General features: G+C 37.9%; 1 protein-coding gene across 1 annotated transcript in view; it reads left to right on the forward strand.

The window, feature by feature from the left end:
• DYNC1LI1 (dynein cytoplasmic 1 light intermediate chain 1) overlaps window positions 1–22111 on the forward strand; it is a 48758-nt gene extending 26647 nt beyond the window's left edge. The window contains exons 3-13 of the mRNA XM_045387079.3: window positions 2241–2357; window positions 3101–3331; window positions 7046–7215; window positions 10770–10863; window positions 13129–13264; window positions 14700–14811; window positions 17612–17671; window positions 17800–17844; window positions 18466–18586; window positions 19499–19654; window positions 21179–22111. Of these exons, the coding sequence (XP_045243014.1) occupies window positions 2241–2357; window positions 3101–3331; window positions 7046–7215; window positions 10770–10863; window positions 13129–13264; window positions 14700–14811; window positions 17612–17671; window positions 17800–17844; window positions 18466–18586; window positions 19499–19654; window positions 21179–21288 (1352 nt within the window). The 3' untranslated portion in view covers window positions 21289–22111. The remainder of the gene's footprint in view (window positions 1–2240; window positions 2358–3100; window positions 3332–7045; window positions 7216–10769; window positions 10864–13128; window positions 13265–14699; window positions 14812–17611; window positions 17672–17799; window positions 17845–18465; window positions 18587–19498; window positions 19655–21178) is intronic.
• The last annotated feature ends 2417 nt before the right edge of the window (window positions 22112–24528 follow it).

Below are 24528 nucleotides of genomic sequence, written 5' to 3' on the forward strand. Positions count from 1 at the left end.
GCTCCTATGGGAATCTAATGCCAGCACTGCTGATCTGACAGGAGGCGGAGCTCAGTGGTAATGCTGTTGGCTCACCTCCTGCCATGTGGCCTGGTTCCTAACAGGCCACAGACTGGTACCTGTCCACAGCCCAGGGGGTTGGGGCCCCCTGATTTAACATAATGAAGAACCTTCCAGGTTCATTCATATTGTTGCATATCATGGAAATTCTTTCCTCCTTTGAGGCTAAATAGTATTGCATTTTGGGTATGTGTGTGTATAATATATATGTGTGTATATATTATATGTACATATACACACATACACATACCAGATTTTCCTTATCTATTCATTTGTTGATGGAGTTGATGGACAATTAGGTTGATACCATATCTTGGCTATTGTGAATAATGCTGCAGTGAACATTGGGAGTACAGATATTCTCTTTAATATATTTACTTCCTTTGGATTTCTTACTGTCACCTTTTTTATTGCCTATGTAAAGGTACAGTTATTACTATGAAGTATTAGAAAATGCTTCATAAAAAGAACCAGTCTGCCCAGTGCAATTGAATATGGAATTGACTGCTCTGGGATACTTTGAATTTGGTGTGCCTGTGTGTTGACTCTCTTTTCTGTTCTGTCTGCTTCACTTGGCTTCCCCTTGGCCCCAGCAGGATTATAAACACCATTGCAGAGGTGGGCACTGCAATCTTGTGGCAGCATTCAGATACAAAGACCTAAGACGTATTTTTTTTTAGCTTAACATGAAAATGAAGACAATTTTTAAATTCAGAGAACTCATAAATCTCCAGGCATAAGTCCTTAGATCCAAGCAACTCCAGTTTTATATCTATAAATACTATTACTGTGATTCTAACAAGTCCATGAACAGTAACATATAAGTAGCATTTAAATACTCACAATATAAAAAAGCACTCACCAAAACATTGAACAGCTAGCCTAGTTTTGTTTTGTTTTGAGACGGAGCCTCGCTCTGTCGCCCAGGCTGGAGTGCAGTGGCACGATCTTGGCTCACTGCAACCTCCACCTCCTGGATTCAAGCAATTCTCCTGCCTCAGCCTCCTGAGTGGCTGGGATTACAGGTGCACGCCACTGTGCCCGGCTAATTTTTTGTATTTTTAGTAGAGATGGGGTTTCATCATGCTGCAAGGCTGGTCTCGAACTCCTGACCTCGTGATCCACCTGCCTTGGCCTCCCAAAGTGCTAGGATTACAGGCGTGAGCCACCGCGCCTGGCCATAGTTAGCCTAGTTTTAAACCTTTTTAAAAAAATACTTGTGTCAAGTTTAAATCACGTGATTTTCTGCCATTAACACTTTTAAGTCTATTTTTAATTTTTGTCTGTTGTACATTCCCCCTACACTTTTTCTTGCCCAGTTTTTTATCCCCATTTTCTCCCCATCTCTCCTGCTATGTATTTATTATGGCTTCATGGTTCTGGTAAGGGTCACAGTTCCCTGTCCTGATGTACAGGGAACTGATTGATGCACCGTCCATCCCCCTTCATTGGCCCTTAGGTGGACATATAACTCAAACTGGGCCAATTAAGAGTCTTTAACTGAGGTTCTTCAGACTGAAAGCCAAGAGTAAGAGTCTTTTGTTCCTTGTGGATTAAACTGGGATGACATGAGAGTGGAAATTCCTGAAACCTAAGGTGTTTCACTTTACCTTCTCATCTCCTGAAAATTATCCATAGAGGAAGTCATTTGCAATAGGATAGGACAAGATTTAACAAGACCGGGAGAGAGAATCCTGGTCGTGATGGAGTCTGCATCTTTATCTCTTTTTTTTTTTCTTCAGACAGAGCCTCACTTTGTTGCCCAGCCTGGAGTACAGTGGCACAATCTTGGCTCACTGCAACCTCTGCCTCCCAGGTTTAAGCAATTCTTCTGCCTCAGCCTCCTGAGCAGCTGGAATTACAGGCGTGTGCCACCATGCCTAATTAATTTTTCTACTTTTAGTAGAGATGGGATTTTACCATGTTGGCCAGGCTGTTCTCGAACTCCTGACCTCAGGTGATCCGCCTGCCTCAGCCTCCCAAAGTGCTGGGATTATAGGTGTGAGCCACCGCACCCAGCCAAGTCTGCATCTTTGATACTGTAGCTGCTCCATTATATTTCATCAAATTGTCTTTTTGGTTGAAGCTAGTTCCAGTTGGGTCTTTCACTTGATACTAGAAAGCATCCTTAAATAATCTGTGTTGTAATTTATAAGATGTATCCTTTTTTTTATATCTAGGTGAAGATGGAGCCGGAAAAACAAGCTTAATAAGGAAAATTCAGGGAATAGAGGAGTATAAGAAAGGAAGAGGACTGGAATATTTGTACTTAAATGTGCATGATGAAGACAGGGATGGTGAGTGTCATTTGTAACATAAATTTCTGAAGTCTGTTGTGAGGTGCACTGCCATTCACATTAGTCTTTGATTTTTTTTTTTGGGGGGGGTTAATTTTTTACTAGAAGTTCTGTGATGTCATGCTGGTCAAGAAATAGCTATGTTTAGGCATACTTTTATTAATTTGGGATTGGGATTCGTATATGATACTTTTAAGCATCTTAAGCTATCCTGGTGTGCAGATATTTCTTTCCGGCCATACTTGAAGAATCTCAATTTTTCAGCTCATCTTCCCTCAGATAGTGATTGTTTTGTTGACTCCCATTTCACCTTCTAATTTTCTGATAAAAATATTATCTACTTAGCTTTTATCTATCAGCTATTTTTTCTTCTGTAGATAACTTGCCTTCTCATTTTTGTATATAATATCTTGGTATGCATATCTCTATCTGCTGATGGTAAAAACAAACAAGTTATGCATCCTCTGGTTTTAGATTAAGAAATATGAAGTAGAGGATGCTACAGTGAAGTCATTTTAGGCCTTTAGATAAATTAGAAGATGGCCTAAATAGTTGAACTTTACTGGCAGTTAAGTCATTTTAGGCCTTTAAATAAATTGGTAGATGGCCTACATTGTTGAATTTTGTCAAAGCCAATAGCACATCTCCTGTGGAGATGCACTAAAATACCAAGTGGTACTGTTAGTTGGATGATGAAATTACTTAATCTCGTTGCCTTGGTTACTTTGTTTTGTCTGTTGTAGATCAAACAAGATGTAATGTATGGATCTTAGATGGAGACCTATATCACAAAGGCCTCCTTAAATTTTCACTGGATGCCGTATCTCTGAAGGATACCCTAGTTATGCTGGTTGTTGACATGTCAAAGCCTTGGACTGCTTTGGATTCTTTACAGAAATGGGCAAGTGTTGTTAGAGAACATGTTGACAAACTGAAAATCCCTCCTGAAGAAATGAAACAAATGGAGCAAAAGTGTAAGTAGTCTAGAAATAATAATGTAGGTTTCAAAAACAAAATATCTAGGCTGACTTTAATCATTAGAAATTTTTGACTATGAAAAAGGTTTAATGAAGTAAGCATATTGTAAGTACTTTTTTTTTTTTTTGAGACAGAATCTTGTTCTGTCACCCAGGCTGGAGTGCAGTGGCATGATCTTGGCTCACTGCAACCTCTGCCTCCTGGGTTTAAGCTGTTCTCCCTCAGCCTCCTGAGTAGCTGGTATTAGAGGCGCCTGCCACCATGCCCTGCTAATTTTTGTATTTTTAGTAGAGATGGGGTTTCACCATATTGGCTAGGCTGGTCTCGCACTCCTGACCTCATGATCCACCGCCCTCGGCCTCGCAGAGTGCTGGGATTACAGGCGTGAGTCACCGGCCTGGCCTGTAACTACTGTTTTAAAAATTCTGTGTAGATGATGTGCTAGGTTTTAATACAGTTTCAAATTAGAAACATAAGACACAATGGTAAACTGTTTAGTAGAGATGCCTTTTCTCCTTGCCAAAAAGCTGTGTGTGTTCATTTTGGAAAGTAGCTTTGCAGGGTGAAAAAATGGAATCTTTCTTCAGCTGCTCATTTTCAGCAGTTTCATTTTTTAACTAGTAATCTTACTGACCTTGTCAAAATGAAATGTGCCTAGAAAGATGTTGACAGTATACATATAAAGATATTAAAATGGTTTTATGATTTACAAAGTACATATTTTATACATGCTCATGTGAATTGGAGATTTTTATGGGAATTATGAAAATTGTATGAGTCATTTCTAACAGGTTGTAAGCCAGTAACATTTTTTATTTACTTTTTTTAAATTTTTGAGTCAGGGTCCCACACTGTTGCCCAGGCTGAAGTGCAGTGGCACAATCTTGGCTCACTGCAATGTCTGCGCCCCAGGCTCAAGCCATCCCCCAACCTCAGCCTCCCGAGTATCTGGGACTACAGGCACGTACCACCATGCCTGGCTAATTTTTTTATTTTTCGTAGACATAGGGTTTTGCCATGTTGCCCAGGCTGGTCTTGAACTCCTGAGCTCAAGCGATCCACCTTGCTCAGACCCCCAAAGTGTGCAGGGATTACAGGCATGAGCCACCACATTCAGCTGCCTGTAATATTTTTTAATGTCACTTAGAGTTCTTCATTTGCCAATATCGTGCTTTGCATAAGAAAATACATAGATGGGCCAGGCATGGCGGCTCACATCTGTAATCCCAGCACTTTGGGAGACTGAAGCAGGTGGATCACGAGGTCAGAAGTTTAAGACCAGCCTGGCCAAGATGGTGAAACCCCGTCTCTACTAAAAATACAAAAAAAAAAAAAAAAAAAAAAAAAAACAGCCCAGCATGGTGGCAGGCACCTGTAATCCCAGCTACTTGGGAGGCTGAGGCAGAGAATTGCTTGAACCCAGGAGGCAGAGATTGCAGTGAGCTGAGATTGTACCACTGCACTCCAGCCTGGGCGACAGAGCAAGACTCCGTCTCAAAAAAAAAAAAAAAGGAAATACATAGATGAGCTCCTTTGTTGTTATTTACTGACAGTAACTTTTAAAGCGAATTTGACGGCTTGCTGGAATTTATGCGTAAGAAAACAGTAAAACTTGTATGTACTAAATCATTGAAAGAGATGTCTAAATACTTTTAATTTTGTTTGTTTGTTTGTTTGTTTACTATTGCCTGTGGAGTTTTTGTTGTTGTTCTTCTCTAAGTCTAGATTTATTCTAGAGTAGTAGTTGTTCAACTGTGGTTCCCTGGACCAACAGCACTAGTATCAGTATAGCTGGGAACATGTCAAAAATACACATTTTTCACTCCCCATCCTAGACCACTGAACTAGAAACTCTTGAGGGTGGAAACAGTAATCTGGGATTTAACAAGCCTTTGAAGTGATTCTGGTGCATGATAAAATTTGGTAGCCACTGTTAGATTACAGCCTCTGATCTTAAGGGTGGTAGTCACCAAGGCTGCTAAGGGTTAATACAGACCCCTGTGTTTCTGGAGGGAATGGTGCCCAACTGTTCGGGATTCCCTATTCCTTGACCCCATGTAAATTCAGAACAGTTTTCCTCCATATGAGTCAGTCTTCACGATCCAAAGATCTGGCTCATAATTACTTAAAGAGAAAACACACATTTTTTTTCTAAGTAAGTAATAATGTACATTCTTTGTTTTTTGAAAATTGAAAATAGGGCTGGGCGCAGTGGCTCACGCCTGTAATCCCAACATTTTGGGAGGCCAAGGCAGGTGGATCACAAGGTCAGGAGTTCAAGACTAGCCTGGCTGATATGGTGAAACCCTGTCTCTTCTAAAAATACAAAAATGAGCTGGGCGTGGTGGTGGGCACCTGTAGTCCCAGTCCGTTGGGAGACTGAGGCAGGAGAATCACTTGAACACAGGAGGTGGGGGTTGCAGTGAGCCGAGGTTGTACCACTGTACTCCAGCCTGGTGACACAGTGAGACTCCATCTCAAAAAAAAAAAAAAAAAAGAAAAGAAAAAGAAAATAGCCAGTCACAGTGGCTCACCCCTGTTATCCCAACACTTTGGTTTGCTGAGGTGGGAGGATTGCTTGAGCCCAGAGTTCGAGACCAGCCTGGGCAACATAGTGAGACCCCAGTCTCTACAAAAATAAAATAAAAAGTTAGCCAGGTGTGGTGGCACATGCCTGTAGCTACTCAGGAGGTTGAGCTAGAAGATCACTTGGGTTAGGGCTATAGTGAGCCATGATTGCACCGCCGCACTCCAGCATGGGTGACAGAGCAAGACCCTGTCTCAAATCAGTAAATCAGTAAATCAAACTTTTGTGTATTTTTCCCAGTATTTTTATTTCTAAGCTGGAATCATACTTTGGCTTTATTTATATCTCTTTTAATGTTACTATTTCCTGCAACATTAAATATTCTTTGAAAACTTGACATTTTATAGTTGTGTATAATTTTTTCTCATATACCATTTTAATCCTATGCTATGGACAGTTTGTTTCCAAATGTGTTTTGCTTTTAAACATGAAGAAAAGAGTTATATGGAAATCCCTGTGTGTGCATGACTGATTGTGCCCTTGAGAATTCCTAGGAGAATAATTACTGAGTCTAAACATACATTTTCAAGTCTCTCGTTACGTTCACGTTTACTTTATATTTTTTAGTGACAATTTTGACAACCTTGCAAATAACTCCTAAAAACTGATTGGCACTGGTAATATTTCATTAAGTTGTACCAGGGTTGCAGAATGAGCATGGACTAAGATTGAGCCTAGGTAAAAAAGGAGAGACCTGAGTAAAGGGTTTAGTGAAAGGAGTTAGTATTAGAAAGTCATCTAGGCTGTCTTTTAAATTGTGGGATTTTTTTCTCCCACATTTATTTTTCTTTTATCTGTATAGTGCCTTTTGTGAATTAGAGAAGGTAGAGAGACAAAACCAATTGTGACTTGACCAAAAGAGTTTGCATAAATTGAGCCAGGTCTAGATAGAACCCTACTTTGTAGAGCCATCCCTTGCAGTAGTAGTATTCTGCCTCCTAATTATTAATGTGGGTTCGTTGTTTGTATATTCTCTTTGAAATAGGTTTCTCAAACCCTTTTTGTTTTTTCTCTTATACAAGACTAAGTATAAATTGGAGTAAATTTTATCTTTAGATTATGGCAAGAAAAGTTACCTGCTGAAATAAAGCAATTTCTAAATTGTGTTTACTTTGATTTTCAGTGATTAGAGACTTCCAAGAATATGTAGAACCAGGAGAAGACTTCCCAGCTTCTCCCCAGAGAAGAAATACTGCGTCACAAGAGGACAAAGATGACAGTGTAGTTTTACCTCTGGGTGCGGATACACTTACACATAACTTGGGCATTCCAGTACTAGTAGTTTGCACAAAGGTTAGTTTGCTTCCTAGGGATTCTGCTACTGATATTCACTGAGGATGAACAACTGTTTTGTTTTCCAGGTTTTTTGGAGTTAACACATTAGTTCTCCTAGATGATTTTTTGTTAACAAATAATAGTTTAAAGTATTGAATGATATTAACATGTTGCTTTTGTGGTCTTAATTATAGTTTCTTTGAAAGAAAATGTTATTTCAAATACTCATGATTGAATCTCATTTTCATAATTCCCATTGAACTTCATTGTATGATCAGTCAGTTTAATAGAAATAATTTACAGGTAAAATGATAGTTTATTGGTTTTTATAAACTTGTTTTTCAACTTTTTTTTTTTTTTTTTTTTTGAGACGGAATTTTGCCCTTGTTGCCCAGGCTGGAGCACAATGGCACAATCTTGGCTTACTGCAACCTCCGCTTCCCTGGTTCAAGCAGTCTCCTGCCTCAGCCTCCCCAGTAGCTGGGATTATAGGTGCCCACCACCATTCCCAGCTAATTTTTTGTATTTTTAGTAGAGATGGGCTTTCACCGCGTTGGCCAGGCTGGTCTCAAACTCTTGACCTCAGGTGATCCACCCACCTTGGCCTCCCAAAGTGCTGGGATTACAGGTGTGAGCCACTGCACCCAGCCTCAACATTGAATTTTTATATGTTCTCTAATGTCAGAGGATTATGTACTTAAAATAGACTTTTAAACATGTAGCCGTGCTCATTATATGAAGTTGACATGCAGTTATCAAGTGTTTCTGGTTTTTAAAAAGGTTCTGATAGGATCACTATTATCAAAATTATATTATTGGTTATTTCACTGTATATGTTTTGTAATAAAATTAAGTTTCCTTTAAAAATAATTAATAGAAGACCAGGCGCGGTGGCTCAAGCCTGGGAACCTGGAAGGCGGAGCTTGCAGTGATCGTGCCACCGCACTCCAACCTGGGCGACAGAGCGAGACTCTGTCTCAAAAATAAATAAATAATTAATTTAAAAATACTTAATAGATCAGCCGGGCGCGGTGGCTCACACCTGTAATCCCAGCACTTTGGGAGGCCGAGGTGGGCGGATCATGAGGTCAGGAGATCGAGACCATCCTGGCTAACACGGTGAAACCCCATCTCTACTAAAAATACAAAAAATTAGCCAGGCGTGGTGGCGGGTGCCTGTAGTGCCAGCTACTCGAGAGACTGAGGCAGGAGAATGGCATGAACCTGGGAGGCAGAGCTTGCAGTGAGGCGAGATCGTACCACTGCACTCCAGCCTGGGTGACAGAGTGAGACTCTGTCTCAAATAATATTAATAATAATAATAAAAAGATCAAGTTCATGTTCTCCCCGCTTGGTCCTGAGTGTGTGTTTTTACTGTTTGTAAGTCATGGAATAGTTAAGAAAATGACAGAACATAAGTCCTTTTCAGACCTGAAATTAATGCTTTTTAATATGTAAAATTTGCGCATATAAAATTAAAGGAGGGTATAGAATTTATTTATTGTTGGAGTAAAATTGATTAAAGTATTTAAAACCTACCTTAGGTTTTACTTTACTACAAAAATGATCCATAACAAAGGAATGGAGTGACAGCATTTAAAATAATTAAGTTAAAGTCTGCCATCTGCTTTCAAGTGGTGGTTCTGGTATAGTTGTTACGTACACCTTTTCTGTAAAACAGTATCTTAAAATCTCACACTGAAATCCTTCTGTGTGATTTGTTTTTTATTTTGTTTTGGTTGGTGAAGAGCTGTTTGTTTACTGGAAGTTGGTTCCATTTTACAGCACTACATGCCTTATGAAAAGCAGTCTTACTTTCCAAAAGAAAAATGTTAAGCTTAAAGGGTCCGGAATCAGTATCAAGTGAGTCATAGAGTCATAACATTTTCAAACCAGAAGAGATCATCTACTGTATTTCATAAAATCTAAGACACTATCAGATGTATTTCAGTTTATGAACTTTTAAAATGTGTTAGGCATATGGAGAAATGTGTGTTTCCAAAGGGAGAGAAGTATAGTGGTTCAATGCCATCAGTTTAAAGACTCCAGAAATGGAGATTTCAGAGAGACTAAGTTTCTTGTCTTAAGTCCAGATCCTCTGATTTCAGTTAAAATATTTTTATTTTATTTTATTTTATTTTTGATATGGAATCTTGCTCAGTCGCCCAGGCTGGAGTGCAGTGGTGCGATCTTGGCTCGTGGCAAGCTCCACCTCCCGGGTTCACACCATTCTCCTGCCTCAGCCTCCCGAGTAGCTGAGACTACAGCCCCCGCCACCACGCCCGGCTAATTTTTTTGTATTTTTAGTAGAGATGGGGTTTCACCGTGTTAGCCAGGATGGTGTTGATCTCCTGACCTTGTGATCCGCCTGCCTTGGCCTCCCAAAGTGCTGGAATTACAGTCGTGAGCCACCGCACCCAGCCTTAAAATATTTTTATTTAATACTAAACCACCATGCCTTTCCAAAAGTGTCATTAAGTCAAAGTATAATAATTATTTTTAATCTTTTGAAATCACTGTATTTGATAAAATGGGCAATGAAATGCTTATTATAATTCTGTAATGAGACTGTTCCGTGCCGTATATATGTTTTTATTTTCATTTTTATGGAGAGTTTTGCTATGTTGCCCAGCTAGCTTTGAACTCCTAGGCTCACTCCTCCCTCCTCACCCTCCGAAGTAGTACAGGCGCATACCACTGCACCCTGTTAGGTTTTTTTGTTGTTGTTGTTACTTTATTTTATTTTATTTATTTATTTATTTATTTATATATATATATATATATATAGTGTGTGTGTGTATATATATATATGTAACAAAAAAATACATAGCAAATTTAACCCGAAACTAATATTGGGTGTAATGACCATTATTAAATGTTTATTTTTATATTTTACACCTTCAATTCAGAAGTGTTTTGGTGAAATTATTTGGATGTTGTGATATTTGAACATGACTTCTTTGTATTTTTCTTAGCATTTTTCTGTAGCAAGCAGCATTCAGAATTGTCTCATTGATTGTACGGGTGACATTTCAAAAATCAGTTGTAATTTCCTTATTTTGTTATTAGTTGAGATTGTAATAAGCGTGAATAAAAACACCAGAAAAGAAATTAAGGTCACTTGAGAATTATCAGATAAACACAGGAACAAAGAAGAAATGGTGAGAAGTAGAGACTCCCTGGATATGCAGAAGAGTTTTATAAAACTAAAATGGATGTTAGATCTTTTAAAACTTTGTTCCAGGTTATATAAGTAGTTGAGTTAGCAAGTATGATTTCTTAGAACACGCTAGGCTTGTTATTCTTCCTTCCCTTATGTACTAAAACTTTCTCTTTGGTATTCTGACCAGATTTAACGTTAACATAGAAGTTAATGCTTTTTAAAAAGATAAAATTATCCGTTAGTCCCTCCAAGTTCATAGAGCACTTGATATTCTGTGTCCTGCTGTTCATTTACCATATCAGAGTGGTACTTTTATGATGTTCCCCTATCCAGAATTGAACTGTTTACATTACTATATTTAGTTTTGATTATTTTAAATGTATTATTTTTAATTATTTTAACTTAACAGTGTGATGCCATTAGTGTATTGGAGAAAGAACATGACTACAGAGATGAACATTTTGATTTTATTCAGTCACATATCCGGAAGTTTTGTTTACAGTGTATCCTTTTAAATACATTATTGATTCAGTGTACCACTTTCCACTTTACCTTTTTTTGTTTTTTAAAGTTAAAAGAATTAAATTGATGGACTTGAGAAATTCTGTAAACATTTCTCCTTCTGCCTCTGGTTGGAAATTTCATTTTAATTCCCAAATTATTTATATTTGGATATTTCGAGATAGAAAAGCAAATATTGAAGTATATTACTTTGATTTGCTGTGTTTCAAGTATGCTTAAGAAAAATAATTATTGCCGGGCGCGGTGGCTCACGCCTGTAATCCCAGCACTTTGGGAGGCCGAGGCGGGCGGATCACAAGGTCAGGAGATCGAGACCACGGTGAAACCCCGTCTCTACTAAAAATACAAAAAATTAGCTGGGCGCGGTTGTGGGCGCCTGTAGTCCCAGCTACTCGGGAGGCTGAGGCAGGAGAATGGCGTGAACCCGGGAGGCGGAGCTTGCAGTGAGCCGAGATCGCGCCACTGCACTCCAGCCTGGGCGACAGAGCGAGACTCCGTCTCAAAGAAAAAAAAAAAAAAAAAAAAGAAAATTATCAATTGTATGTGGAAAAGTCTAGTAAGCTGTATGAACAGATCTGATTGAAAAACTGTATTTGTTGGTGGGTGGTAGGGCAAAGTCAATATTGCGTTTTCTGTGTTTTCATTTTTAATTTATTTAGTGTGTTGTCATCTTCTCCACATATAGCCTAACAGTGGTTTCAATATCTGGCTCTGCCTATCTAGACATATTGGATTAGAGTATTCCAAAGGGAGGCTGGAGAATCATCTATACATTAGAAACCTTCCTGGAAAATCTATCATAGAAAGTCTTGTTAATCTAGATTGCAAGGATTAGGTAAGCCAGTGAGTAATAATTACATCTAAAAGAGGGAGAAAATGAAAGTTAACAGTGAATACTTTTTAGAGACTTTACTGTTGAAAACTTAGTTACACCTTGAATACACTGAAGAGTAAACTCACCAACCCTCTTGGATCAGATATTTTGCAGTTGCATTCCCCAGCCAAAGCTTTTGAGTCTGAAATGTAATGAAATGATATTAGGAATAGATAGTAATGAGTAATACACACATGTTTATAGTGTCTACAATTTATAAATCATTTTCATTAGTGGGCATTTAATTTAAGGACCACTTATAGAAAGCCTGAGTGAGATCACTTGACACTGATAGTTTCCCTTTCCCCTTTTCCCTTCTGTTCTTTCTCTTTATGGGCCTTTCTCTTTTGTCACCAAATGGCTGAGTTGGTTGAGTTAAAGGATACTAGTCTACCATAATGTCTTCAGAAATAAAAAGTGGGAGTAATTGTAGTATAGGTATCTATAGCCCTTTTTTAATGTTATCTTTGGGGATTAGAAAATTTGAGAATAAACAGTCTCTTTAATCATTTATTTAATGCTATACTTAAAAATGTAAATACAGGGCCGGGTGTGGTGGCTCATGCCTGTAATCCCAGCACTTTGGGAGGCCGAGGTGGGCGGATCACAAGGTCAGGAGATCGAGACCATCCTGGCTAACATGGTGAAACCCCGTCTCTACTAAAAATACAAAAAAATTAGCTGGGTGAGCCACTCTGAACCCATCAGTGGTCAGTGGTCACATTGTCCACGTATGTCTTAATATTTACATCCACTGTGTCTTTTGGATAAAAGGTCATCTTCATGTGAGGTTGTGTGATTTCAAGTTTTGTCATGAAATGTGCTTTTGCCTTGGGTTATTCCTGAAAGCTTCCTCATTGGTACCTGCTGGTTCACCTTTCAACACTGGGTTTCTTTTGCCCTCTGCAATGAGTGTCCTGAGCCTTATCCCTGAAGTCTTAATTCCTGTCTTTAGTAAAAACTACAAAGAAGCACTGTTACATACCATTTTTGTTGAAAAGGCAAACAAAACAGCTGTTGATAAGTAATATCCCCTCCATGAAGTTTAGGAAAGTTAAAGTCATAAAAATTTTCCTTTCATGTGCTTTAAATATAGAAGTAGTAGTAGTGTCAGTATTTCTAGATTTACCTTTACTTAATGAGACTTCTACCTTCCTAGGTTAAATTGATCATGTAAAAATTCTTTTATCAATTGTAGCCCATATGAAGGTAGTATTTTTTACTTTTGAAGTTCTTGATTACCATATAGTATACCTTTAGAGTTATTTCTGAAACCAAAATGCATAGAAATAAAAGTTAAGCTGAAAACACAGAATTTTACGGTATTTGCTCATGATATTTGTCCAGAATTTTCTTTAACCATATTATTCAGATGGTGCAGCACTTATTTACACTTCAGTAAAAGAAAACAAAAATATAGACTTAGTATATAAATACATCGTTCAGAAACTATATGGATTTCCCTATAAGATTCCTGCTGTTGTTGTGGAAAAGGATGCAGTATTTATGTAAGTGCACTCTTAAATACGTAATTTTATCATGTATTATTGCTACTATTTGATGGTGAATCATATTTTCAGTTTTGAGTTGGGACCAATAGACCTTTCCATGATGAGTAAGTGAGAATCTATCTGTTCCTAGATTGGTTTTTGTTTATAACCTGTCTTGATTTATCTATTATTGCCTTTTAGATTTACTGCTGGCCTGAACCCTTTTTCAAAGGTTTTTACTATTATAGCTAAACTGTCTACTGGTTGCCTATATTAGTGTATTGTATCTGCTTATTCTTTAATTGATTATGATAGATAAATGGCCAAATATGTGATCTAGACATGCTTTTAAAAAGTTACCTGGCTGAGCACGGTGGCTCACGCTTCTAATACCTAGCACTTTGGGAGGCCAAGAGCGGATCACTTGAGGTCAGGAGTTCGAGACAAGCCTGGCCAAGATGGCGAAACCCCCCTCTAATAAAAAATACAAAAATTAACCCAGATGTGGTGGTGCATACCTATAGTCCCAGCTACTTGGGAGGCTGAGGCCCAGGAATTACTTGAACCTGGGAGGCAGAAGTTGCAGTGAACCGAAATTGCACCACTTCACTCCAGCTTAGGTGACAGAGTGAGACTCCATTTCAAAAAAAAAAAAAGAGAGAAAAAAGAAAAAAAATTACCTGAATAGTCCAGGCACAGTGGCTCGTGCCTAAAATCCCAGCACTTGGGGAGGCTGAGGTGGAAGGATTATTTGAGCCCAAGAGCCCAAGACTAGCCTGAGCAACATCGTGAGATCCCATATCTACCAAAAGTTTAAAAATCAGCCAGGTGTGGTGGTACGCACCTGTGGTTCAGCTACTTGGGAGGCTGAGGTGGGAGGATCACTTGAGCCTGGGAGATGGAGGCTGCAGTGAGCCATGGTTGAGCCACTGTACTCCAACCCGGGCAACAGAGCAAGACTCAGTCTCAAAAAAAAAGATAACCATATAAAATTAGGAGGTAATAATTAGTGCCCCCTTCCCCCAAGTTAACACCAATGACATTTGTAATATTGGTAATCTTTTTTGAGACAGGGTCTCACTCCTGTTGCCCATCCTGGAATGCAGTGGCGCAATCTCGGCTCATTTCAGCCCCTACCTCCCAGGCTCAAGCTCCTCTCTCAACCTCCTCCCAAGTAGCCGGGACTACAGGTGTATGCCACCATGCATGCCCAGCTAATTCTTTTCCTTTTGTATTTTTTGTAGCGATGGGGTTTTGGCATGTTGCCCAGGATTTCATTTTAAGTAGAAATTAGTAAAACGTGGACATCATGGACATCATAATAAAAAGCTAATTCGTTTTACATAATTGTTCAGATTGACTTCGTAAAAGTGTTCCTTTTACATGATCTTGGACTGAATGCAAGAATGACTATATAAACGCTTGAGAATTTACCATATGTGTTTCTTTCCAGTCCAGCAGGGTGGGATAATGATAAGAAAATAGGAATATTACATGAAAATTTTCAAACATTAAAAGCAGAAGATAATTTTGAAGACATCATAACTAAACCACCTGTTCGAAAGGTAACCATTTTAGTAAATAATTTCAATATTTAGACTTTAGACTGAGGGGAAGTCCATATTTTAAGATTGAAGGTAGAAAGGCAAAAATGTTCTTTTTCCATCTGGAGGCTTTCTAAGTATAATTTGGGTGTGTTTCTAATGTACGGTTTACATAAGGATTTGTTTTAGCAAAATATACATCAGCTATTCAGCTAATTAAATCTTTGCCCTTGGCATATTTATATTAGCAATTGTTAGTGCAGAATCCATATTCTAATATAGTGCCTTGGAAATCAGAGATTGGCATGAGTGAATATGTGGATCTTACAGAGTTTGAATAGGTAGAAGCCGTGAACTTTCCAATCTAGAGCTTGGCCAAGAGCCAAGAAGACATTGCTAGAATAATTCTGTTGGTTCTATCTTTTGAGGCAGGTCTTGGATCTTCTCTCCAGTTAGTTACCCACATTAGCTCACAGCTATCCAAGAACTTGCAATTTTTTATATTGTTTTAGTTTTTTTTTTTTTTTTTTTTTTTTTTTTTTGAGACGGAGTCTCGCTGTGTCGCTCAGCCTGGAGTAAAATGGCATGATCTCAGCTCACTGCAACCTCCGCCTCCCAGGTTCAATCGATTCTGTCGCCTCAGCCTCCCAAGTAGCTGGGATTACAGGCACCCACCATCTTGCCCAGCTAATTTTTTTGTATTTTTGTAGAGGTGGGTTTCACCATGTTGGCCAGGCTGGTCTCGAACTCCGAACCTCAAGTGATCCGCCTCCCTCGGCTTCCCAAAGTGCTGGGATTACAGGTGTGAGCCACTGCGCCTAGCCCAGTTTTAGTCTTAACTCTATCTATTAAATCAGATGCCAGAAGATACACTGCTTTCTTATATCTTGATTTCATGTTAAGCAGTGTATAGTGTTCTATAGATAGAGATGTTTCTGAAAGCTCTATAAAAACGAGTATTTGCATAAATAGACTATCCCTAATCTGAAAATCCAAAATGCTCAAAAATCTGAAACACTTTGAGCACCAACATGACTCTCAAAAGGAAATGCTTATTGAAACGTTTTGGATTTTCAGATCATGGATGCTGAACTGGTAGGTATTAATGCAAATATTCAGCAACCTGAAACACTTCCACTTCTGGTCGCAAGCATTTCGGATGAAGGACACTCAACTGGTGGTATTTCTCACTGACTGACTTTAATCTTGACATACGTATCAAGAAAAAATAATTTTGATTTAGAGTCTTCAGAATCCAAACACTCATAAAGCATCCATCTTCTGTTCGTGGGTTATTGTTAGTAATAAAAAAAGGTTAGCCAGGCGCGGTGGCTCACACCTGTAATTCCAGCCCTTTGGGAGGCCGAGGTGGGCGGATCACGAGGTCAGGAGTTCGAGACTAGCCTGACCAACATGGTGAACCCCTGTCTCTACTAAAAATACAAAAATTAGCCAGGCGTGGTGATGCGTGCTTGTGATCCCGGCTACTTGGGAGGCGGAGGCATGAGAATCGCTTCAACCCGGGAGGCGGAGCTTGCAGTGAGCTGAGATGGCACCATTGCACTCCAGCCTGGGCAACAGAGTGAGACTCCAAAAAAAAGAAAAAATGAAAAAGTCAAATGAAAAATCAGTTGGTGTGGTATTTGGTTTGGATATTTATTAAAAGAAATGCATACATAAAAATAAAAGAGCAAAAATATTTTGCATTCTTTTACTAACAGATTATGCTTTTTTAATTTATCTTTTTCTTTTATTCATTCCACAAATATTTATTGAGTATCACCTCAGGCCCTGTTTAGGTTCTAAGTGCTAAATGGGAAGGAGAGTGATACATATAATAAACCAATATATAGACACCTGTCAAGTAGTGATAAGTGCTACAGAAATAAAGCAGGGTGTAGGGAGAATAAGCGAGGGGACTGGGCTATGAGGCATGCTGTTTATGAACGCTGGGGGAACGTCTTTGATAAAGAGGGGAGAATGCTGAAAGCAGAGGGAACTAAAAGTGCACATGCCCTGAAGCAGAAATGTATGAGGAAGACAGAGCAGGAAAGAGCTGTGAGGAAGGTTAGAGTGCTAGGAGATGAGAGGCAGAATTAAGTTATTGTGGGTCTTTTATCATTAGGCTACAGTAAGGACTTTAGGTTTCATTCTGAGTTAGATGGAAAGTGATTGAGAGTTTGAGCAGGGGAGTGATATAATCTGACTTAACCTTTTAAAAGAATCACTGGCTCCTGGGAAGAAAATAGGTTGGGTATGTGTTATACAGCAAGAATAGAAGCAGGAGACTTTGCAATTCCTTTTCCTAATTACTCAGCTCATAGAAGAGCCATTATATTTTGATTTCAGAGAAGCAAGGGACAAGTTGCATTTCACTTAACTAGGATATTAATGGCCCTTTTAAAACACCGTAACTGCTGTTTAGCAAATTTTGTAAGCATGATTAATATGCTTGTGACTCTAGGGTTGTGCTGTTCAACACAGTAGCCACTTGCCTCATATGCCTTTTAAATGTAAAATTAGATAAAATTAAAAATCAATTCCTTAGTAACACTAGCCACATTTCAAGTGCTCAGTAGCCACTGGTGGCTAGTGACTGCCATACTGAACAGCAGAGATATAGAACATTTCTAGAACTGTAGCTAATTACTGGACATCTCTGCTGGAGGCCTCGGGTAGGGCAGCTCACACATGTGAACGTAAATATAGTATAGGTAATGTTCACATTCTTGAACTGTTTTTTAATTAATCTAGAGAATAAGTTACTAATGGTGTTAGCATAATATATTAAACTTGCTCATTTGTGCGTTGCTCATTTCAGTTTGTACATGAGAAGGAAATTATGGCAGAAGATGATCAAGTGTTTCTTATGAAGCTACAGGTATGAAATTATATCAGAAGCAGACTTAGTATGGTTAATAAGTAAACTGTTCTTGTGTGTATTTTCTTTAAAAATACACCAGTATATGCTATGAATGTCTAAACTAGGATTATTTTGGTTTTTTTCAGTCCCTTTTAGCAAAGCAGCCACCAACTGCAGCTGGAAGGCCTGTGGTCAGTATTACAAATTTTGACAAAATGATTAAAATGCAGTACATATTATTTTAGTTCTTTTTTCTTAATTATGTACATATTTCATATGGGTGTGCTTTGATATAAACTTGAATTCAGAATTCTTCTGTAATTTGTGAGATTTTAAAAGTGTAAAGATCTATTGGTAACATTTGTTGTGTGTCAATACTCAGCCATTTATGTGTCATTTTACAAATTCTCACAACCACCTTATGAGGCAGAGCTGTTATTAGCCCCATTTTGCAGATGAGGAAATGGGAGCCTTAGGGAGGACATTGTGGCTTGCCTGAGATTATAAAGCTAGTAGAATACAAGTCCAGATTGGAAACCAAATCTGACTCCCAAGCTTGTAACTATACATCATCAGTCAATATGTTCTTTATTTTCTGTGAAAGGAAAATTAGTATGTTAAAATGTAATGAGCCTCTGTCTGGCATTCTCTAATAATGAGGACAGGATTGCTAACAATTTTGTCAATGGCTTGCATTATAAAAGTACCAGCAGAACAGGGGATAGTTGCAAAGTAATTTCTTTTTACAATAATAACTTTTGTGAAAATGGAAGTTTCAGGTTTTTATAATTGTATTTTCCTATTTTTAATAGGATGCCTCACCAAGAGTCCCAGGAGGCTCCCCGCGAACACCAAATAGATCTGTATCATCTAATGTTGCCAGCGTATCACCCATCCCTGCTGGGTCAAAAAAAATTGATCCAAACATGAAAGGTACATCTCTTTTTAGGAGATAACAAGACAATACATTTTACGATAGAAATCTAAAATTCCACCTTTTGCCATAACTATTTTCATTCTTGTGCAGTATCTTTTAGGCTTTGTCTCTATGGACATATAATCTCATAGTTAATCAGATTGTAAACCATTTTACAGTGTATTTGTGATGTATCATTTCCATGATAGAAGTTTTGTTATATTTAATCACTTTCCTGGTAGATCATTGAAGAAATTCACAATTTACACTATAGTAGGTAATCTGCAATTAACATAAAGAAAAAAAACTATATGCATAATAGTTATTTCTGTAGGAACAATTGCCATAAATTGGATTAGTAGGTCAAAGAGTTTATGTTTTTATGCCTTTGGATAATATTTTTTCAAATGGATTATTCAACTTTGCATGTCATCAACATTGAGTGCTGCAGTTTTACCACAACCTAATTAACATGCTTTAAATACTACCTAATAAGAGTTTTTCCCCTAGTATTTTCCTTGTATTTTTGTTTCTCTTCTGTGAATTGTTTATTGCTATCATTTGCCCATTTATCTCTGGGAACTGCTACCGGTTTTCATGTAGGATACCTAATATTTGAGGCAATTTCTCAACAGTTCTATTTTTAAAGAATTCTTTTCAAAAGGGAGATATATATTAGTATATAACATCTTTTTGTTTAAAATACCTTTGACCTTTTAAAAATAACATTCTAATTTTTAAATATTACACTCTTAAAGTTTACTCATTAAAGAAATTACTCAGCATCAAAAGATCAAACTAGACTTGAATTTGGAATATAAAACTCTTAAATTTTAAGTTTATTCATTTTCTGTGTGTGATTACTATAATAATTATGGAAAAATCTTATGTTTTGACTAAAGCTTTTTTTTTTTTTTTTTTTTAAATAGCTGGAGCTACAAGTGAAGGCGTTCTGGCAAATTTCTTCAACAGTTTGTTGAGTAAAAAGACTGGCTCTCCAGGAGGCCCTGGTGTAAGTGGTGGTAGCCCTGCAGGTGGGGCTGGAGGTGGAAGCAGTGGTTTACCACCATCCGCCAAAAAGTCAGGTATGCGTATGGGGAGCAAGTCACTTTTTTAAAATAACAGCTTTATTGAGATATAATGAAGTTCACTGATGCATAATTCTGTGGTTTTGGTATCTTTACTAAGTTGGGCAGGCCATTACCATAATCTGATTTTAGAACATTTTTATCTCCCCAAAAGAAACCTTGAATCTTCTCTCTTTCTTCTGTGGATTTGCCTATCTGGACATTTCATGTAAATGGAGTTATACAATGTATGGCTTTAACAAATGTTTTTGAAAGTCATACATGTTGTAGTATGTATCAATACTTCATTTCTTTTTCTTTTTTTTTTTTTAGACGGAGTCTCACTCTGTTGCCCAGGCTGGAGTACAGTGGCGTGATACTGTAGCCTCTGCCTCCAGGGTTCAAGTGAGTCTCTTGCCTCAGCCTCCCGAGTAGCTGGGATCACAGGCACCTGCCACCATGCCCAGCTAGTTTTTGTATTTTTAGTAGAGATGGTGTTTCACCATGTTGGCCAGGCTGGTCTCAAACTCCTGGCCTCAAGTGATCTGCCCACCTCAGCCTCCCAAAGTATTGGGATTACAGGTGTGAGCCACCACGCCCAGCCTTCATTCCTTTTTAATTGCTGAATAATATTTCATTATATGGCTATACCGCATTTCATTTATCCATTTACTGGGTGATGGACATCTGAGTTTCATCTACTTTTTGACTATTATTAATATGGTGCTGCTTTGAACATCCATTTTTGTGTGGATATTTGTTTGTAATTCTCTTGGGTAACTACCTAAGTGGAATTACTGGGTTGTGTAGTAACTCGGTTTAAACAAAGGTTTTGAAGAACTGCCAGAATGTTTTCCAAAATGCTGTATCATTTTAAATAGTCAGAAGGTTAGGAAAGTTTGTTTCTCCATATCCTTGCTACATTTTTATTGTCATCTATTGTTACCACTCATCATCTTCTCTAGATGCTAAATTTTTGTTGCTGTTTTCTGTTTTACTGTTCTTATTGTCCTGTGCCTTAAAAAAAAAAAACAAAAAACCTTTATGAGGTTAAATGATAGGTGCCAGTTTTAACTCCATTTGGTAACAGATCTATAATTTAAAATGAGGGAATTTGTTTTTTCTTGAAATGTATTTATTTTTATTTTTTATTTTTTAGACAGAGTCTCACTCTTGCCCAGGCTGGAGTGCAGTGGTGTGATCTCAGCTCACTGCAACCTCCACCTCCCGGGTTCAAGCAGTTCTCCTGCCTCAGCCTCCCGAGTAGCTGGGATTACAGCAGGGTTTCACCATGTTGGCCAGGCTGGTGTCGAACTCCTCACTTGAAGTGATCCTCCCACCTTGTCCTCCCAAAGTGCTGAGATTACAGGCGTGAGCCACCACATCTGGCTTGAAATTTTTAAATTAAGGGTTGTTTATATAATTTAGTGTGCTAAATAAAGTTAATGAAAGTGTTAGCAATTTTTAAATGAAGAGATATTGGTGAAAACGATACTTTCACTTATATCTAAATCTTGTTTCTTTTCTTTTTCTTCAATGTAGGCCAGAAGCCTGTCTTAGATGTTCATGCGGAACTAGATAGAATTACACGAAAACCAGTTACAGTTTCTCCCACAACACCTACATCTCCTACGGAAGGAGAAGCTTCTTGAAGATACCAAATAAAGCCATTTATTCAGTTTTCTGGGATAAAGTAAACATGCCTCTGCCTTTTCCTTCAAAAGTGGAATTACAAAGCTGGAGTGCTTCTTCAGATGGACTAAATTTATGTCTTTTGTGTGTGTGTGTGTGTGTGTGTGTGGTTGCCCATTTTTTAGAAGGAGCTATACAGAAGAAAAATTATTCTACATTATGTAGGATTGCTGTTTGCATTGCCATTTTGCATAAGGAAGTAATTTTTGATTTTGAAAATCTCAAAACTTTTAGATCTGAAATACAACCATGTGATCGTATTCTAAAGGCTATTTAAAACGTAAAAGGGTTTAGGGGAAGGGCAGAAAACATGCAATCTGGGCATTGACTGACTTGGAAGTCTAAGCTTATTTTAGTTATAACTATTAAAATCATTTTTAAAAATTTGTTCGTTTTGCTGACAGAGAAAAATCGTCAGTTGTCAGATTTTGCACACCAAAATAAACGTACCACCACACACGGAATATGCTAAGAAAATTATCAGATAGCGTTTGATACACTAGTCATTGTCTCAATCACTGATCCTGTAAGTTGTCACCAAAATATGATTTAGAAATACTGGCCAAGGTGTTTCTTTAACTGAGAAGAAAAGAAAGCACACTGCCTAAATGTATAAAAGAAAAATGCAGAGGTTATTCAAATGTAAAGAGGTAACAATCTTTGGATTTGTCTATACATATATATATATATATATGGCTTTGCCTTAATATACCCCCTTTTTTGTTTGTGACTTTCAACTGTAATCAGTTAATAAAGTATTTATTCTCTGCATTCAGGTTCAAATAACTTGTTGCATTCTCTTATGTTTAAATTTACATGTGTCAGCTAATAAATGAGATTCATTAGTACAGTCATCCCTTGGTATCCATGAGGGATTGGTTCCAGGACCCACCTCAGGTACCAAAATCTACAGATGCCCAAGTCCCAGATATAAAATGGCATAGTATTTGCATATAACATTCACATCCTCCTGTTTACTTTAAATCATCTCTAGATGATAATACTAATTCACTGTAAATGCTATGTATATACTTACATTGTGTTGTTCAGAGAAAAATAACAAAGTGCCTGTTTAGTTGCAATTTTTTTTTTCCAAATATTTTCCTTCTGCCATTGGTTCAATCCATGGATATGGAACCCACAGATACAGAGGGCTGACTAATTTAAAATGTTTGACCTAATTAGTAATATAATTATTAAGCATTCTGACCTAAGAGATAAATGAATACATGAGATTCCCTATCCTATAAATTTCCTTAATTTGGGAATTTGCCTTGGTCAATACATCTTCTTCACAGGCCTGCCTCAAACTGTAGAATCGTATGTCAGCATATCTAGTAGATAAAAATACAGCCTTTTATCATTTAACGGGAAGAAGTTGTTTTAAAAGCTTGGCAGTTGCACTAACACATAGCCACTCCCTTACAGGTGAGAACACCTGTTACTGAGTCCACCTTTTCAATACTCAGTTTTCAATTACTGTTTTAGAAACTTTAGTAAGAACACATGGATCTTTTTATTGAAGTTCAGCTAAAGAACACATCTACATTTGACCTGAGTCATTTATATAGTTGGGGGCAAAATGGTTACTGCCCTTTAAATTGGTCTTTGTTGCTGCTTTGAAATCAATATTCCGAAGTTTTTTTAAACAAAAAGTTTGAAGACAATACCTCTATTATCTAACACAGTCACTTCATTAAAACTTTAAAATCTATTTAGTCTTAACAGTATTTGACACCTTATATTTAATATAAATGTTAAAAATACATGAGAGATTGGGTGTGGGTGGTTCACACCTGTAATCCCAGCACTTTGGGAGGCTGAGGTGGGAGGATTGCTTGAGCCCAGGAGTTTGAGACCAGCCTGGGCAACATGAGACGACATCTTTACAAAAAGTTATCAGGGTGTGGTGGCACATGCCTGTAGTTCCAGCTACTTGGGAGGCTGAGGTGGGAGGATCACTTGAGCCCAGAAAGTCGAGGCTGCAGTGAACTGTGATTGTGCCACTGCACTCCAGTTTGGGAGCTAAACCTTGTTGCAAAAAAATACATATATATATAATATATATGTATAAATATATGCATAGATGTATATGTGTATATGTATATATACATGTATAAATATAGATATACACGTGCGTGTATATGAGAGGATAAAATGGTGTTCATGGACATACCAAAATTTATGAAAACATTTTGTCTGATAAAATATTTGAGGTAGGCCGGGCACGGTGGTTCATGCCTATAATCCCAGCACTTTGGGAGGCCGAGACGGGCGAATCACAAGGTCAGGAGTTCAAGACCAGCCTGGCCAATACGGTGAAACCCCGTCTCTACTAAAAATACAAAAAATTAGCTGGGCATAGTGGCGGGTGCCTGTAATCCCAGCTACTCGGGAGGCTGAGGCAGGAGAATCACTTGAAGCTGGGAGGCGGAGGTTGCAGTCAGCCAAGCTCCCACCACTGCACTTCAGCCCCAGTGACAGAGTGAGACTCTGTCTCAAAAAAAGTAAAAATAAAAAAATCTGAAACCTATTTTTGTAGCATTTTTTTGCAAGTAAATTTGTTTTAAAGCTATTTGTTTTTAAGCAAACTTTATTGAAGTACACAATACAGAAAAAATGTACAAGTGTATGGTTTGAAGTATCACAAGGTGACCACATATAACCAGCACCAAAATAAGCAACAGAACATTAGCCAGCACTCACAGAAGCTTCCGGTGTGCCCCCTCAATCAGTATCACCACCCACCAAGTAACCACTGCCTAACTTACAAATACGCAGATAAGTTTGACTTATTTGTAAGCTTTATATAAATTGAATCTTACAGAGTTAGTATTATTTTAGTGCCAGGCATCTTTCAATATCAGGTTTGTGGTTAATCCATTTTGTTGCATGTATCAATAGTTATTGCAGCATGTTATTCCATTGTGCAAATACAGTATCTATTATGCTATAGATGGGTATGTATTAGTTTCCTGTTACTGCAGGAAATTACCACAAATTTGGTGACTTAAAACCATACAAATTTATTATTTTACCATGCTGGAGGTTAAAAGTCCAAAATAAGCCTTACTTGGCTAAAGTTAAGTGTCAGCAGAGCTGGCTTTTTTTTTTTTTTTTTTTTTTGAGGCTCTAGAAGAGTATCTGTTGTCTTTCTTTCTGGCATCTAGAAGCTGCCTGCATTCTTTGGCTCTTGGCCG

The sequence above is a fragment of the Macaca fascicularis genome, chromosome 2 (genome assembly GCF_037993035.2).
Source record: "Macaca fascicularis isolate 582-1 chromosome 2, T2T-MFA8v1.1".
Classification (NCBI taxonomy): domain Eukaryota; kingdom Metazoa; phylum Chordata; class Mammalia; order Primates; family Cercopithecidae; genus Macaca; species Macaca fascicularis.